This window comes from Bos javanicus, chromosome 24, assembly GCF_032452875.1.
Source record: "Bos javanicus breed banteng chromosome 24, ARS-OSU_banteng_1.0, whole genome shotgun sequence".
Lineage (NCBI taxonomy): Eukaryota > Metazoa > Chordata > Mammalia > Artiodactyla > Bovidae > Bos > Bos javanicus.
This window is the reverse complement of record NC_083891.1, coordinates 21435138-21453198: the sequence shown is the minus strand read 5'-3', so window position 1 is coordinate 21453198 and position 18061 is coordinate 21435138. Positions and strand designations below refer to the sequence as shown.

The following is an 18061-nucleotide window of genomic DNA, read 5'->3' as shown; positions in this document are numbered from 1 at the left end:
GACAAGAGGGAAGGAAGGAGGAATAAGACATTTAAAAACTCCACAATTTAGACATTATGAAGATGAGAGGGAATCAGCTAAAAAGATTGAGAAGGAGCAGGCATTAAAATAGGAAGATACCCAGGAGAATGATGTGCCTAGTAAGTGAAGGACTTGCTTTAAGAAAGAGGAAGAGATCAACTGTGTGGAGCACTGCAGAGAAGGGAGGAAGATGAGTCCTGAGAACTGGTCACTGGGTTGGTGAGGGAGACGTTGTCTAGAAGCTCCCTCTCACTGTGTCAGGTGGGTTCCCCTGGAGATGGGGAGGGACAGGATCTCTGATGGCTTCATAGGAGATCAGGAGAAGTAGAAGAGATGAGAAGCATGGACAAGAAATTGTACTGTAAAGGTGAACAGAGAAGTGAGTGGTAGCCGGAGAAGTAAATGGGGTTAAAGAAGGGCTTTTCTATTTGTTTTTACTAAGATGAAATGGTGCTGATGGCAGTGATACAAAGGAGAAAATTTGAAGATGCTAGAAAAGAGCCACTGATGGCTGGAGTCACATGGAGGGGGGTCGTGGTGAGCTCTGATGCACAAGTAGGGAGGTGGTGGGGGGAGAAGGCAGTCCTCCACTGCACCAGGAAGGAAAGTAGAGGGGTGGGCCCAAGTCAGGTGAACTGTGGGTTGAGGGCTGGAAGCTGGAACTTTGAGGTGGATGTGAGAGGAGGCTGTCTGGTGACTTGATTCTTCAGCTGAACACAAGATTGTGGGGTGAGAGTGAAGGGGGGTTGTTGGTTATGGGGGTTTGGGGAAAGAGGGGAAGACATAAAATAGAAATTAATAGGATATGGTGGAGCAAATAGATCACAGGGGGAGCTGCAGGGTGGTGAGGAGCCGCCTGGTCACAGCATCTCCAGAGCCAAGGCAAGCATGGACGCCCATGTCCGTCCTTGGTAGTTACCGAGGCTGCTTCAGGGCTGAAGGGAGCTCCCTGCCTCTGAACTTTGTTGTGATTTAAGGAAGTCACCTCAAACACATGAAGAGTATGTGGAGTTCCTTGCCTCATTAGTGAGCACCTGCTCCCTTTGCTGTAGCCTCATTCCAGTCAAGGAAGGCCCAGCGTGGGTGAGGCCATGGGAAGGCTGTCAGCAGTTGCTTACCTTTAAATGGGGCTTCCCAGGTGGCACTAGTGGTAAATAACCCACCCAACAATACAGGAGATGTAAGAGACTAGGGTTTGATCCCTGGGTTGGGAAGATCCCCTGGAGGACGGCATGGCAGCCCCCTCCAGTATTCTTGCCCAGAGAATCCCATGGACAGAGGAGCCTGGCAGGCTTCAGTTCATAAGGTGACAAAGAGTCAGACATGACTGAAGGGACTTAGCACAGCACAGCAACTTTTGAGGAGCTTTTTTTTTCTTTTCTTTCTTTGAACCGACCCAGTTTTGGACAACACTTAGGCATTGTTAGCTAGGTCAGAATATAGGCGTATTACAAAGAGCCACTTGTCTAACCCACAGTAGCTGATTGCCAAGGCAGGCTTGCCTTTTACCTGCCTCTTGCCAGCTGGCTTTGTGTATAAAGAACAGATTTTACCCTCTCTGGCCTGCTTGTTATTGCCTTAGTAACAGCTGGTTTTAAGCACTTATGCCCTTCATGCCAGGCCACGCTGGCCCGGGTGAAGTGCTGGTGTGGGGACTGGGGTTGTTTATAAGCACCCGCCACAGTGCAGCAGGGCGCTTGTGCTTGTGATCATAGCTCCTCCTGTGTGAGCTTTCCTTCCCCAGAGACTAGAACCTAGCCCATCAAGGATCACTTGTCATCTTATAAGGGCCCAAGGAAACCTGAAGTCAAGGATTTTAGAGCAGAAGGAGAAATCAGGAGGTGTACATTTAGTGTGTCTGGGTTCATAAAATCCCACTCTGTAATTACAGCTCTGGTAGAACCTGAAACTGAATAAATGTGTTTCATGGTGATATCTAATCATTGTTAATGCAGGAGTTGAACTGTCTAAATAGCCACAGAAAGCAAATAATCCAGTCTTTTACAGTTTAACCAGTGCTAAGGACTGACCATTTGCTTTTGCACCCTAAAATTTTCTGAGCATGAACTTTATGTCAAGCGCCAGTCTGATGCTTTATGAATATTAACTCATTTTCCCAACACTTTGAGATAGGTGCTATTATCCCCCACTTTACGGGTCAGTCAGTTAAGGCACAGAGAAATGGTTTAAGCAGCATGGCTCAGGCACAGCCACAAAATGGAAGAGACAGGGTTTGAACACAAGCAGTCTGGCGCGAGAGCTTGTGCTTATAACCACTGACACTCATACTCTTCCTCATGTCTAACCAGTGTTACTCATGACTCTCACGGGAGAGAGTGAAAAAGTAAGTCTAGATTCCTTAGTAGTAGATCCCAAAATAGCTTTAACTGCTTATACTGTCCCCGCTAATGAGGTGCCAGAATTCTGGAGGAGACTGTAGCAGAAACCGAGAAGCTGAGGCTCTGATTTCTTGCCCGGTTTCATTCACAATCATCAACTTGTAAGGTGGAAAATAACATTTTAGTGACAGCCGTGTACACCTAAGCTAAGGAAGGAAAATCAGCAGCTCTTGTGGGCCTACTGGGTGTCGGTTTCTTCTGGGTCTGGGTCTGTTACCTCGCTTACAAATGAGAAAATGAGATTTTACAGCAACTTCTGCTGATGTCTGATGTCTCTCAAGGTGCCCATTAGAAAGGCAAGGGATAGGGGAGGAGAGGTGGATTTTATGGCCAAAAATATTTAGGAATTGCTGCTCTTTATATCTTACATTCTTCTGTACCTTCAGTCCCCACCCCTACCAAGAGTCTATTAAAAGGTTTTGAGAAGTTGTTCAGTAAAGAAAATCTATTTAAATTTGTTAATCCACTTCAGTCACTTGGTCATGTCTGACTCTCTGCGACCCCATGGACTGCAGCATGCCAGGCTTCCCTGTCCATCACCAACTCCCAGAGCTTAAACTCATGTCCATTGAGTTGGTGATGTTAATCCAGTATTTCCTAAACAGACTTGATCACAAAATCCTTTGTTTAATGGCAGATACTGTTGTGCAAATCGTAGTTTTGGGAATCACTGTCTTAGAATACTGACCTGCCAAGGTCACATGGCTAGTAATGAGACCCAGCCCTGCACTTCCCCCAACCCTAAGCTCTCACACCTACCCATCTGCCTCCAGAAACCTTGAACGTGTGGCCATTGCCCCCAACCACATACTTCAGATATCATTATGATTTTAAGTGTCAAATTTTGAGTAAACAAGTCTGGTACTTATTTCTATTCTAGTATGAACATTGAAACAAGTACATATCACCACCGTTTCTACCTTCCATAGTTCACTGGAGAGCAGGTGACTGGTTACATAGCCTTAAGGCTGTATATGGAATTACAGTTTTGAACATCTAATCCAGCACTTCTTTAAAAATGTTTGTCCCTAATTTTTTCTTCTTCCAAAGGCTCCAAAATTAACTCCCACCAAACCAGCCGATTAAATAAATGATCTACTGCCTCTTGACATCATAAAGGATAGAACTGTTCCCAAAACTCACCCTTAGTCATCCTGGTTTTTCATGTCCTCAAAAAATCATCTCGCACACTCCATAGGTGAGGTAGCCCACATGTATTCCTACAAAGGAAGAGGATATTCCCTGAAAAGTGTCTTCTCTAGCAATTAGCATATGGAAAAACTGCCTGGAGAGCAGCTCAGAGATGCCACCTACATGTTAAGCCCGACAGAATCCTCTCTGCCCAGGGACCAAGCATCACAGCTGCCCTTCTACAGAAGTGCTTTCTCACTGAGTGTGCGAGGCTTCCCCTATGCTTTTTTGGAGCAGTGCCATCAAGCCCTTGCAGTGGACTGACCACTCAGTCCCTGACCACCCGTCTTAGTGGGGCCACTTCTTGCTGATCAGAGTTCATTGTCACCAAGACAGGTGTTGGGAAGCCGTGGTTTCCAATCCTTGGAGAACTCTACTTCTCACATCTAGTTGTTAGTAATATTCTCAAGGGATGGAGGCCCAGATCTCTTATGTCAGAAAACAGTCCAGAAATGTTCTTAGAAATGGATGAAATAGTAGAAGATGTTACAGGTAAAACTCATAGAACAATGCCTAGTGCAGAGTAAGTGTATTTTATTTGCTGTAATTGTTAGCAACATCAGTTACGGTAACAACATTGCTTAAGTTGATATAGTTACAGAGTGATAGGAAGTCCAGTTACACTTGGGGAGAATTGTACTTTTAAAATTTTGATTCATACTCAGTTTGGTAAAAGGTAAGTATTTAACCAAAAAATCATCTCATGTGAGAGGGAGAAGCTGACAGTGATGTTGGTTCTTCCCTCATCATTTCTGTGACATTTACCACCTGTCTTCAGAAGCCTCTGTGTCTATATGTGGAGGGAAAAAAATTGAAGAAAATGTAGGACTGGGGATTGTTAACTTTTCAACAGTATAAGGAAATAATCAATTTATATGGATAGATGAGATAAAGACTCATCTTGTCAAAATTGGAACTAAATTTTTTGTCACATAAGAGAGCTGTGATCATCAAGTATTAATTGACTGTCCACTGAGGTACAGAAAGATGTCTTTCATGCATATTTGTATCTAAGTATAAAACCTTTTATAAAATCTACTTGTGAGGTAATAGGTTTCTGTTTTAAAATAATGGATAAAAAGATTATGTGTATTATGCAGTAAAAGAATTCCTGGAGACTAATGTGATATGTTATACCCAGGAGTCTCCTCAGAGGCAGGAGTGGCAGGGTTATGTTAAAATGTTCAGGTAAAGAAATGTTAGCATTAAAGATTTGGAAAATCCTGTATTTGCTTGAACTGAGTTTGAGGTTTTGATGGAATAGCCAGATGGAGGAGACTGGTGATAAGGCAGCAGTGCAGATTATTACCATTTGAGTCCACTCTGTGCTGGACTCCAGAATAGGTACATGGATGCCCTGTCTCACCCAGCCTCAGCATAGAGCTGACTAGTCACTCTTAGGAAATTGTCCTCAGAGGGTCTGGATTATTTGGACTTAAACTGAGGCCCTCTCTTAGGCCAAAGCCCCAGTTCTTCTTCTGACCCTCTGGGAATAATAGTTATTCATACTTAGACTACTCTATCTTTATATGAAAAAAAAATGCATCTGGACTTGTTAATGCCTTATTAAAATAGAATAATATGTAGACAGCACATGTTTATGAAAATAAATGAGTTATTTGTGGTTTTAGCTTTACTGCCATGTTATCTATCACACACAACTTTCCATCTACATAACATATAGTTTGTCCCACATTTCTCTTCTGGCTTACCTGCTAATGTATGAGAATAGATTTGGGACTTTACAAATGTCCATTAATTTGCCATATGCTTTTAAACTACTGTGGTTCAGAGAGAAACAAATATCAAGGAACAGTGCTTAAAATATTCTTCCTAATTCTGATGACTGATTCAGCTTTTTACAGTAATTGACAAATATCTAACAGAAGAGTGGTGTTTGCACTGCAGTGTGCTTAGGCTTCCCAGTCAAGCCAAGTTCTAGGTTCTTTGCTTAGAAAATACCCACCTTTAATCTCCTAAGAAGTCATCAAAGTAGTTAACAAAAGTACTGCTCCCTTATCATGGTGGCAAACAGTGTCCACAGGGACACTGCTTTAAAATTATTAGGCAAAGTGGAGCTTACTGAGTTAAATACAAATTCCAGAAGAACAGCTTGGGATAAAAGAAAGAAATAAGAACTTAAAGGATTTCTCCTTGAAACACAAAAATTATTATATAAATAGTTAAGAGCTTTTTAGGCCACAGAATCTTTAGGCCATGATGTTCCCCCTGCTCTCAACTCATAGACCCTGCCTCAGGAATTAAAGATTTAGTGGGAAGTTTGAATCAATTTTAGTGTGTGTGTAGATCTGTATGTGTCTGTCTAGTGAACCTCTCTAACTCGTGGTGTTTTCATTATTCATTTTCCCCTAGATACGAAATGTGGAAACAAATCAGTGTCTAGATAACATGGCTAGAAAAGAGAATGAAAAAGTTGGAATTTTTAACTGTCATGGTATGGGAGGTAATCAGGTGAGTATTTTAGTAAAGCTTTAACGTGATACTTTTTGGATTTGTTTTAATCTTCCCTTTTTGTCTCATGATATCATTCAGGAAACATTTTCCTACCTCTAAAGAGCAAATAATAAAGACCTTTAGAAGAATGGAGCCTTCAATCTAATGACTGTTTTTAAAGTGAAACATTTGGAAAAGGCCCTTTGTGAGAACCATATTTACATTGTTGTACATGAGATTTATTTTGCCCTTTTTAGTCAAACAGATGACAACCCTTGACAATAAACTCAGTGTATACAGAGAACTTAAGGTCATTTTTTCTTCTCCTCTGCAAAAATAGTGGTGGCTTTTCTGAATCATTTATTCTCTATTATACTAATAAAAGTTCAAAAAGCATTTATTTTCAATACTGGTTTTTTCCCTGCCAGATCCTTGGGTACATAAAACACTAACTTAACTGTGCTGTGAAAGCTTATATGTGCATTTTTGTTTATCAGGTTTTCTCTTACACTGCCAACAAAGAAATTAGAACAGATGACCTTTGCTTGGATGTCTCCAAACTTAATGGCCCAGTCACAATGCTCAAATGCCACCACCTAAAAGGCAACCAGCTTTGGGAGTATGACCCGGTGGTAAGTTACATTGCAGTTGAAAATAGGAATAAATATAGTAATAAAATTGTGTGTCAAAGGGTGTATACTATATAAAGTACTTTATACCTGAAAGAATGAATTCTTATGGAGTCTGCATACTATAAATCAAATTGTTCTTATACTCCCAAAATTGACAGGAAAAGCAATGTAAATTAAAAAGCACACACGTTGTAATCTGTCCAGTAGTTAAACTAGTGTTGACGCCAGTCCTGGGTCCTCGTGTTACTACAGTCACTCTCCCCTGTGTGTCCTCAAGCTCTGCTGTCCAGTGTGGAGGCAGTGGAACAGTAAGAAGGCTTTTAGAATTACTGAATGAAACATGTAGGTTTCATTAATGAAATTCTCTGGCTCCTCCTGTTTGTCAGTGACTTTATCTTTGCTCTCCTCTGGAGCTGCGCCCCCTCTGCAGCACCCGTGTGTGGTGCTCACAGAGAGGACTCAGAGCCTCTCCAGTGAACCTCCCTTCTGCTCCTCGTACCCAACTAACCTCCCAGCTGATGCTTGTGCTCTCCCGTTCTGGAGCCGGCATCTTCCGGATAGGTTTCTCTGGTTGTTTCTCTTCTGCTCCCAGCACTGGCTTTCTTCTCTTCACGTTGGGACAGACTTTGTTGCTACTTCGTTTTCTACATACCATCCTACTCTTCTCTTGTGTTGTATGACGGCAAGTGAATGGCTGACACTCAGGCCCCTGCTTCTTCAACCCTGGCTCCTGCCTTGGCCTGACACCACAGAAACAGCTCCTGGATACAAAGCCAGAGCTTTTTCATCTCTTGTGCTTAACTTCTCTATAGCATTTATGACTGCTAAGCAGATACTTTTTTAAAATCCTCTTCCTGTTGCCTGTAGATGCACTACTGTTCAGTTTCTCAAATAGCTTTCTCTCTTCGGCTTGCTTGACTCTACTGCTTCATCCTACCCCTTAAATGAGATCCAAACCAAGTTTTGACTTTGGCTGTCTTTTCTCCTTATACTTGTCACATACAAATCGTGGTCTACTTTCATCTTCGACCAGCTATTCCCTGACCATATCCAGTTCTTTCCTACTTTATATTTAAGGTCAGGCTATTCCCTGTGCCTGACAGATCCCACCTGTTCTTGAGGGCCCAGAGTTGACATCACCCTCAGCCAGAAATTAGCTCTGTCTTAATTATAATTGTTTCTGACCCCTATGATTTTGTGCTTCTCTGTAGTTATTAGGTTGGTGAAAAAGTAATTTCGGTTTCAGACTGTGAATTTTAAAACATTACAACTAGGTTCAAACACATCTTTATTAATCAAAATAGAAACCATTACAATCAACACATTTTTGCCAATAAGAAATAAGTTTATTGTAGCATAAAAATCCATGCTTCAGGATTCAACAAACTCTTGGAAAGCATCTTCTGCCTCCTACTGGTTATGGAAGTGTTTTCCCTGCAAAAAGTTGTCGAGATGCCTGAAGAAGTGGTTGTCGGTTGGCGAGAGGTCAGATGAACATGGCGGATGAGGCAAAACTTGGTAGCCGAGTTCATTCAGCTTTTGAGGCCTCAGTTGTGTAACGTGTAGTCAGGTGTTGTCATGAAGAATTGGGCCCTTTCTGTTGACCAATACTGGCTGCGGGTGTTGCAGTTTTCGGTGCCTCTCATCATGGGCTGAGCATACGTCTCAGATGTAATGGTTTTGCCAGGATTCAGAAAGAAGTGGATCAGACCGGCAGCAGACCACCAATCAGTGACCATAACCTTTTTTTGGTGCAGGTTTGGCTTTGGGGAGTGCTTTGGGGTTTCTTCTCGATCCAGCCACTGAGCTGGTCATCTCCAATTGTCATATAAAATACACTTTTCATTGCACTTCCCAATCTGATCAAGAAATGTCGTTGTTGCATAGAATAAGAGAAAAAGACACTTCAAAATAACTTCTTTTGATTTGCGGTAAGCTCATGAAGGCACCCCTTATTGAGCTTTTTCACTTTTCCACTTTGCTTCAAATGCCGAACGACCATAGAATGGTCGTCATTTTCTTCAGCAGCTTCTCATGTAGTTGTTAAGAGGATCAGCTTCGATGATCCTCTCAATTGGTGTCATCAACTTCTGATGGCCAGCCACTGCATTCCTCTTCAAGGCTGTTGTCTCCTTTGCAAAACTTCTTGAACCATCACTACACTATATGTTCATTAGCAGTTACTGGGCCAAATGCCTTGTTGATGTTGCAAGTTGTCTGTGCTATTTTACAACCCATTTTGAACTTGATTAAGAAAATCGCCTGAATCTGCTTTTTGTCTAATATCATCTCCCTATTCTAGAATAATATAAAATACACAGCAAGTAATAAGCCATTAGCAAACAGAGCAAGAAGTGTGCTTTAAAAAGATTGTATTCTCATAACAAATAAAGTTCAACAATGCAATCACAGTTACTTTTGCACCAACCTTAATATTTGTCTATCAGTCTTTTTCTCCTCTATTAGTTGGATCCTAGAGGACAGAGACCATGTTTTATAATTCCTGGGTCTCCCTTCACAGTATCAAACTACAGTTTATATATATATATATATACACACACACACACACACACACGTATATGTATGTATGCATACAGTAGCTCAGTTAATATGACTGTTGGAAATGGACTGAATATTCTGTTCTGGAGTTTTCCATGGTGCATGCTGCTGCCACGTTGGGTGTAGCCGCCCCAGGTACTGCAGGATATATGGCATCTCTGACTCCAGACAGTGAATACCAGTGGCACCCCACAGTCATCATGAAACCAAAATATTTTTAGAAGCCTCCCAATTGTATATGTTCATTGAAAAATAGGAGTATATTTAAATAGGTAACAGAAACCTATTTATAGTAGCATGAACAAATAGTGGGTTTTTTCCCTTAAGTCTGGAGGTAAGTGGCTTCTGATGTGGATTCAGTGACACAGTGCTGTCAGGGGTAACATTGCAGCAGTATTCTTGGCCGTTTTCTTGTGGCCACTAGAAGGTGTCACTCCCAGATCAAGGCAAGAAGAAAAGATGACTGGTATGCTGCTCCTTGAATTCCTCTTTATCAGGAAAGCCAAAGCTTTTCCTGGATCCTCCACAGCAGTCTTTGCTAGGTCTCACGGGCTAGAACTACTTCTCAGAGTGAGAGGCTGGAAAAGCAGGCATTTGCTTTTCCGGTCTTTATGGTATGATGTAGCCGGGAGGCAGCGTGTGGGAATGGCTTTTGGCAGACTGTGTATAACCTATACAGTCTACCACAACGGTTTTTCAAAAAGCAAATGTTTGATTAGAAATTAAGGTGCTTGAGTTGATTTATGATACTTTGAAAGAACCAGTTACCAGTGTAAAGTTTTAAAAACCCCTGGAGCATTTTGCAAGCAGGCTGGGTTTTCTCGGAGGCAGGCTGTACTCTGAGGTCAAGCTTAGCGTTCAGGATGTTTATTAGGAAGCACTCTTTAGATCAACACCTGTGAAAAGGGAGATGGCAGAACTGGGCAGAGGAGGAGTTAGGCTGTAGCGGGGCTCTCACGACTTGGCTTACTGCACAGACGGCCCGTCAGAGTTCTGCCTCCAGTTGAAAATAGCAATCTGGAAAAATAACATTTACGTCAGTAGTGTATCATCTAAACCTAAAGTTGTGAAATCTTAGATTTCAAAGGAATCCTAGAAATAAAACTCAGGACCTTGTTTAATACATGTAAATATTGAAGCCCGGAATAGAAATTAATTGCCCAGGGTCACCCAGCAGGTAAACAGTGCTACCAGATCTCAGACAGACCTGGGATTCTTGAACAAGGATTCTTTGCATGATACCATACTATCTTTTATTAAATATGTATATTCTGACATCGTTTAAGTCTTGTTTATATTACATATTGCAGAGTTTATGATACTTGGCTCTTTTTGCTTTGACTGCTTGTACCTGTCCTTTCTGGAATGAAAATGTAGATCTTATCACAGTTGCATTTAGAGGCAGGGAGCAGCAGATTTTTTATGCAGTGATAACTATAGCTTAATCCTCCTTTCAGAGGTTCAGTTAGTTCACTGCCTTTTTCTGTGCAGATGCTGGTACAGTGACCACGAGCCCCAGAACTCTGTCCTGCGGTCAGCAGCCAGGTCTCCTGAAGGGAGTGGCAGCCCCCTGAAATTATGGGGATTCTGTCTTAATTTTGAGTAGTTAAATACCCAGTATGGATCAATAACCTCTTTGTTAACAAGCTTATTTTAATGATTCTAAATAAGTGAAATAATGCATTTTTTTACTTTTATTAATACTGACAATGGGCCTGATGAAGGTGGCCACCCTTTGAAGGGCCTGTGGAATGTTTGAGGGGTTCTTTTTAAAGTGCTCTGTTTTCGTCCTACACACGACCAAAGGCCTTGGGAGCAGTGGTATGTGTGGGGACCTTCGGCTCTCAGGGCTGCCAGACCGTCCGCAGCTGCTCAGAACGCTGTGGAACATTCCGACAGCGAGCGACTCTGAGCTGGCCGTGCTCTCTGCACAGTCTTAATGTTTCTTCACACCTTGAGAAGTATGTCTCCCCATTTCATCAACAAGGAACCTGGGGCTCAGAGAGGTTTTTGCTTTGGGGCGTGTCATTGGTATGTGACAAATCTGGGGTTCACTCTAGAAATGTCTGCAGAGCCCATCCCCTCAACCCATAAACTACACAGCATGTGCATAAAAGTAAAACCAGCCACAGCCATGCTGACTCTTCCAGGTCTTACTGAAGCATTTATAAGGATTAAGTGTCTAATCCTGAAGTCAGTGTTGATAGTAAACTGTGACATCTGCGAATGTGCACTGCCCTTTGTCAACTTCTGCTTGGGCCACAATACAGAAGAAATGACTGAAAGCTAAGATAGCTGTGTTGTAGACAGTCATCAGGTTTTGCTTTGTTTGAAGTTCAAATAGGTACAAAAGAGGCCTTGTAAGAAAAACACCAATACAGTATATTAACACACGTATATATGGAATTTAGAAAGATGGTAACGATGATAGCCTATATGCAAGACAGCAAGAGAGACACAGATATATAGAACAGAGTTTTGGACTCTGTGGGAGAAGGCAAGGGTGGGATGATTTGCACTGAAACATGTCTATTACCACACGTGAAATAGATGACCAGTCCAGGTTCGATGCATGAAACGGAGGGCACTCAAAGCTAGTGCACTGGGACAACCCAGAGGGATGGGGTGGGAGGGGGGTTCAGGATGGGGGACACATGTACACCCGTGGCTGATTCGTGTCAATGTATGGCAGAACCACCACAAGATTGTAAAGTAATTAATTAGCTTTCCTACATAGTTGCTTTGGAGTTCTTCACCTGACCAGGATTTGGTATCACATTGATTAGTATGGTCAGTATGTGTCTCTTAATGCCCATCTGTCCTTTTTTATTTTTTTTTAATTTTCCTAAAAATCAACATGATAGCATCAGGTCTGGAACGCAGACAAGTAGAGAGGAAGATACATAGTCACATCTGTCAGCCACTTATTAAAGACTGTTTTATAAATCTTATGAGTTAAGTCTTCAGAAAGACCTGAGTTTCCAAGAACTTAAAGTTTGGAATCGGAGTTAATTTGAACAGCCTTCTCATGGGAAAATGAAGCAGTTTTGAAATGCCTTTTGGAAAACAGAGGATCCTAAATTGGGAATCACTAATAAGATCTTTTTTTTTTTTAAGGCAATCAAAGCACAAAAAGGGATTTTCCCACAGTATTGCAGAGCTTACGGCAGAATTGGGATTTAGAATTGAGGTCATCTGATCGCAGCTCTAGCATAATCCACTGTAGTCCCCATGCCTCCCCCCAGCGTTGCTGTCTTTAACATAGATAATCTATTTCATATTGCAAAACAAACACTTTTCTACAGAGGAACTTCATAATCACAAATAAGGTGTCGGAGGTGCTTTGGCTTCTGTTTTCCACGTTCAAATTAAGACTTGTTCCCTGTCTCTTTCAGAAATTGACCCTGCAGCATGTGAACAGTAACCAGTGCCTGGACAAAGCCACAGACGAGGACAGCCAGGTGCCCAGCATCAGAGACTGCAGCGGAAGCCGATCCCAGCAGTGGCTTCTTCGGAACGTCACCCTTCCAGAAATATTCTGAGACCAAATTTACAAAAAAAGGAAAACGTAAGGACTGACTGGGCTACCTCAGCATACATTTCTGCCACATTCTTAAGTAGCAAAAAAAGGAAAAGTGCTTTCCTTCTGCAGGATGTAAGGTTTATCAGCCATTAAAACTTTATAGACTGCCCTCGCTTCCACTAGCTGTGAACCAGCCTTCCTGTCCCAGGACGTGCAACTACGTAGTAGCGAGACTGTGCACACTGATGTTTACAAGATTGAAAGAGTCGGTCATCAAGAATCCTCGTAAAGAATACTCAGACTGAAACAGTCTGCGAACTGTGCTTTCCAGAGAGCTGCGCCTTTTATGGTTTGCGTGCACAGCAGTGAGTTCCGCTGACTGTGCTGTCATAATGAAGAGACGTCTAAGATTTTTTTTCTGATTAGAACTGGTAGCCAGTATATTAAATACTGATATAAAAATAAATGAACTGGAACCAGATTCAGAATCATGAAAACATTTTTACAATTTAAAAAACAAACTATATTAAACAGGGTTTAAAGGAAATTAAAACAGAACTATGAAAAGTACAATTTGTTATAGTATAGTATCAAATTTCTATATAGATTTTATACCTCAGTGGGGAAAAATAACTGATTCCAATGACATTCATTCTGTTTTCATCTGTGATAGTCATGGATGTTTTTTTTTCCTTGGGGTGCTGAAATTGAGCTGAAAAAAGTGGCTCTTTGAACGTAGTTTTAATTGCTTTCTACAGGTTTTTTTTTTTTTTTGGTTTGTGGGCTGTTGGAATTGTAATTTTTAATTGCCTTCAAAAAATGGAGATTTAAAGTGGTGTCTGGTCTCGGTGAACAAGTTAGATATCTCAGTTGCTCTTGGGTCAACTGGCTTACAGACTTTGCTCACACACACACAAATTTCTTATTAGAGTTTCAACTTCCTAACTTGATTCAACTGATTATGCTTACTTAACACCCAAGATTCATACTACTGTACTACAGATTTGTTTTCACAGCAATAAATCTTCTGTTTTTGTTTATGATTCCACTCAACAAAAGGCCTGCAGAAGTGATGTATTTGGAGATGATACGTTTGATGGTTTTTGGAAAAATTTTTTCACTCCATATTTGGATGTGCTTCCTTGTCAAGTGCATATTTAGATTAGGTTCTTGAATTGTAATGTTGATCTGCTGCTTTTTTTTTTTTTTTAATAAAATCCGACTGAAAATGTTTAATTGGCATTTTTTAATGAGTTAACCAAAGAAGTGCAGCTATTATTCCATATTATTAGGCCTGCATTTCTTCCCTAAATTCCACTTAGGGTAAAGCGGTTTTCTTGTTCCAGTTTTAAATACAAGATAACCTGAGGATCAATTAAAAGTTGAGTATCAATTAAATTAGTGTTTTAATCTCATGGAAAGAAAATCTAATTGTAACATTTTTCCTGGTATGTGAGGCAATCTGTTGGCAAAAATTACATGTATTTGCCTTCCTATTTGTAAGATTATATTTAATGATATTCTTTTCTTTATCAGAGACTCTCACTGCAGGCAGTGCTATTTCTTGTGCCTAAGACTATTTCTGAAAGTTGCATCACTAATGATACTTGCCGAGTTGAGTGTGCAGAAAGTTTCTCATACCATATTCAAGTTAATACCAAGCACATGTGGCCGCTGTAGAGTGAAGCTGTAGTACAGAATGCGTAAATTCTGTCCCCAGGAAATCTGAGATAAAGCAAGTGCTGGCTGGGGTTTTTTCCCCTACTCCATGAGCTGTGTTCATTCTCTCTTTGGTAGGCCTTATGCTTGAATAAATCGGATGTCTAATCAGTAAATTATTTTCATGCTCAGAATTTCAGGATTTTGTACCTAGTGTAGGTTGGTCTTATTTCTTACTGTAAGAAAACTTATCAACAATGTGATTTAAGGTTGTGTTGTGTTTTTTTTTTAAGAGGGGGATGTGAGTGATTTCATTCATGGGTACTTTTAGAACCTGATAGATAATCCCATTGCCTTTATTTTTCTAATTAAAGAATTCCTAAATACTTTGAAAAATACAAAATATTCCTGAATAGTTGTGCCTTATATTGGTTTTATTTGAAGTTAAAAATGGATCCCTATTGTTTATAGCTATTTGTAGATTAGGCAGTGTGGTACTCACTGTTGTAAATTGGGAAGAAAGGAATGAATGAAAAAGACAATGAAAAGATTTGATTATTGACAGTGAATAATTCATAAATGTGACAGTTAAGGATAATTCAGATCTCACAAATCTGTTCACCCTACTCTAGTCCCAACCCATTTTAATATGTCTTTCTGGTCTAATTGGGATCTTGAAAAATAGTACTTTGTTCACCATTCTGCAAATAAGAGGCAGCATGTAGGCCATGTCCTCATTTCCCTGTTCTACATTCATTTGAAAAACAAAGGTTCCTCTGTAAAGATTTGGTGCTGTCTCCATTTTTCAAGAACTATACCAAGAAAAAATTTAAATCCAGAGCTACATATTCTTCAAAGGAGAAGGAAATCAGAAAGAAGGTAGTATTTCTGAGGTGATAACTGTGAAAAAAAGTATACAAAAGGTGAATCCCTTTTTACTCTGGAAAATCAGATGTCTTATAACACTGCTCATACTGTCTGATTTCTTGAAGTGTGCTTGATAAACCTACCACAACTACCAGTTTTGGGGGACGTGAGGCAACTCAGTTGTACTGTCTATACACTAGCCACAAACAATTGAGAATTAAACTTTAAATATGCAGTTTATCATCGAAGTCAAATACCTTAAAAGCAATTAACAGATGTACAAGCCTTCTACCCAGAAAACTACAAAACACTGCTGAGAGAAACTAGAATAGTTTCTACAGAAAACTGTAATCAATATGTTCACAGATTGAAAAACTACATACTGTTAAGATCTCGGTTGGCCACAAATTGATCTACAGAATCAATGATGTTAAAATATGAGGCTTTCTTGTAGAAACTGGCAAATGTATATATGCTATGCTATGCTAAGTCGCTTCAGTCGTGTCCGACTCTGTGCGACCCCATAGACGGCAGCCCACCAGGCTCCCCCGTCCCTGGGATTCTCCAGGCAAGAACACTGGAGTGGGTTGCCATTTCCTTCTCCAATGCATGAAAGTGAAGAGTGAAAGTGAAGTCGCTCAGTCGTGTCCGACTCTTAGCGACCCCATGGACTGCAGCCCACCAGGCTCCTCCGTCCATGGGATTTTCCAGGCAAGAGTACTGGAGTGGGGTGCCATTGCCTTCTCCGAAATGTATATATGGAAATGGAATAGACCCAAAAGAGCCAAGAAAATCATGAAGAAGGAAGAAAAGAAAAAAAAGTTGGAAGACTTTATACTACTTGATTGTGTGACTTGCTTTAGAGCTACAGAAATGAAGAGAGTGTGATACTAAAGTTAGGACAAAAAGATCAGTGGATGGAACAGAGTCCAGAAATAGATCCACACATCATTACTGACTTTTCAACAAACAATTCAGTAAGTAAGGGGGAAGTGTTTTCATTTGGAGCTGGAATAATGATACCCATGAGATAATGAGAAAACACCAAACACTGATGCTTTCACACAACCTACACTTACTCAGAATGGATCGCAGATCTAAATGAACGAGAGGGTAGAGCAAATCTCCTGGAGGGAAACAGAATATCTCCATGACTCTTAGAATAGGCAGATACTTCAGGACACAAGAGATGTTAACCATAAAAGATAAAAACTGATAAATTTAACCAAAATTATGGGACTTCCCTGGTGGTCCAGTGGTTAAGGCTGTGCTTCCACTGATGGGTTTCATCCCTGATCAGGGAAGTAAAAGCCTACATACCACACAGTGTGACCAAAAAAATAAACTTTACCAAAATTAAGCCTTTCTCGTCAAGAAGATGCTATTAAAGTGAAAAGGCGAGCTATGGCCAAGGAGAAAATATTTGTAATACATACAAATGACAAGGGATTTGTACACAGGAAAACAAGTTTTAAGAGCCATTGCAAAAGCAACACAATATAAAAATTAGTGACTTGAATACACACTTCACAGAAGCTGTTCTGATGTACAATTAGCACAGGAAAAGAAGCCCAACATCAGAGAACAAAACGAAACCAGAAGGAAACAGCACTGCATACCTGCTGAATAGTGAGAATATGGAGCAACTGTGCAGGCGTCTTGATATTGTCACCTTGGAATACAGCTTGCCAGCTCCTCATAAAGGTAAATATACGCTTACTCACTGACTCCACTTCCACAGATACAACCAAAAGAAACAAAGGCTTGTACCCACAGTACGATTTGTGCAAGAATATTCTCATAGTTCCAAACTGGGAACTACCCAAATACCCATCCACAGATTAGTGAATAATCAAAATAAAGGTATATTTAAGGGCTTCCTGGTGGCTCAGATAGTAAAGAAGCAGCAGCCTGCAATGCAGGAGACCCAGGTTTGATCCCTGGGTTGGGGAGATCCCCTGGAAAGGAAAATGGCAACCCACTCCAGTATTTTTGCCTGGAGAATTCCATGGACAGAGGAGCCTGGGGGCTGCAGTCCATGGGGTTGCAGAGTTGGACACAACAACTAACATACACTGAGATATCAGTCTGCAATTTTAGAAAGTGAATTTCTGGTAGAACAGGGATAAGTCTAAAAAGTGTTCAACAAAGAAAGCTTGATACATTATTTCAAGTTCAAGGACAGGCAAAACAAAACTAGGGTGGTAACCTCTGGATGACCATAGGGTGGAAATGAGCATGAGAGAACTTTCTGGAATGATGGAAGTATTCTATAAATTGGTTTACATAATGGTAATATGCATAAATATTCAAAATTTGTTGAGCTATATACATACGTATATGCATTTATTACATGTAAATTAGAAAATATGGAAAATCCCTAAAGTCTGGGGGGGGGAAATGGGGAAAAAGGATACATAAACTTGAGCCACAAATATACTGCTGCATATGAAGGCCTTTCCTCTCCAAGGATGAACTATATTAGGTTGGTGTAAAAGTAATTGCAGTTTTTGCATTGTTGAAATTTGTCATTTGATATCAGAATACATTCTTAAATAAATGTGGTTGTTTATACTGAAACTCCAATACTTTGGCCACCTCATGCAAAGAGTTGACTCATTGGAAAAGACCCTGATGCTAGGAAGGATTGGGGGCAGGAGGAGAAGGGGACGGCAGAGGATGAGATGGCTGGATGGCATCACCGACTCAATGGAGATGAGTTTGAGTGAGCTGCAGGAATTGGTGACCACACGTTA

The 18061-nt window shown here is 40.8% G+C and overlaps 1 protein-coding gene and 1 long non-coding RNA gene across 6 annotated transcripts in view; both read left to right on the top strand.

The window, feature by feature from the left end:
- Positions 1 to 14853, top strand: part of GALNT1 (polypeptide N-acetylgalactosaminyltransferase 1) — a 122966-nt gene extending 108113 nt beyond the window's left edge. For 4 of the 5 annotated variants that reach the window (XM_061399590.1, XM_061399589.1, XM_061399588.1 and 1 more), the window contains 3 exons: positions 5985 to 6083; positions 6563 to 6697; positions 12652 to 14853. In XM_061399590.1, the coding sequence (XP_061255574.1) occupies positions 5985 to 6083; positions 6563 to 6697; positions 12652 to 12798 (381 nt within the window). In that variant the 3' untranslated portion in view covers positions 12799 to 14853. The remainder of the gene's footprint in view (positions 1 to 5984; positions 6084 to 6562; positions 6698 to 12651) is intronic. The other variant, XM_061399593.1, reaches the window with a different exon arrangement.
- The window catches only part of LOC133237507 (uncharacterized), a 498424-nt gene that overhangs the window by 241193 nt on the left and 239170 nt on the right, over positions 1 to 18061 (top strand). The window lies entirely within an intron of this gene.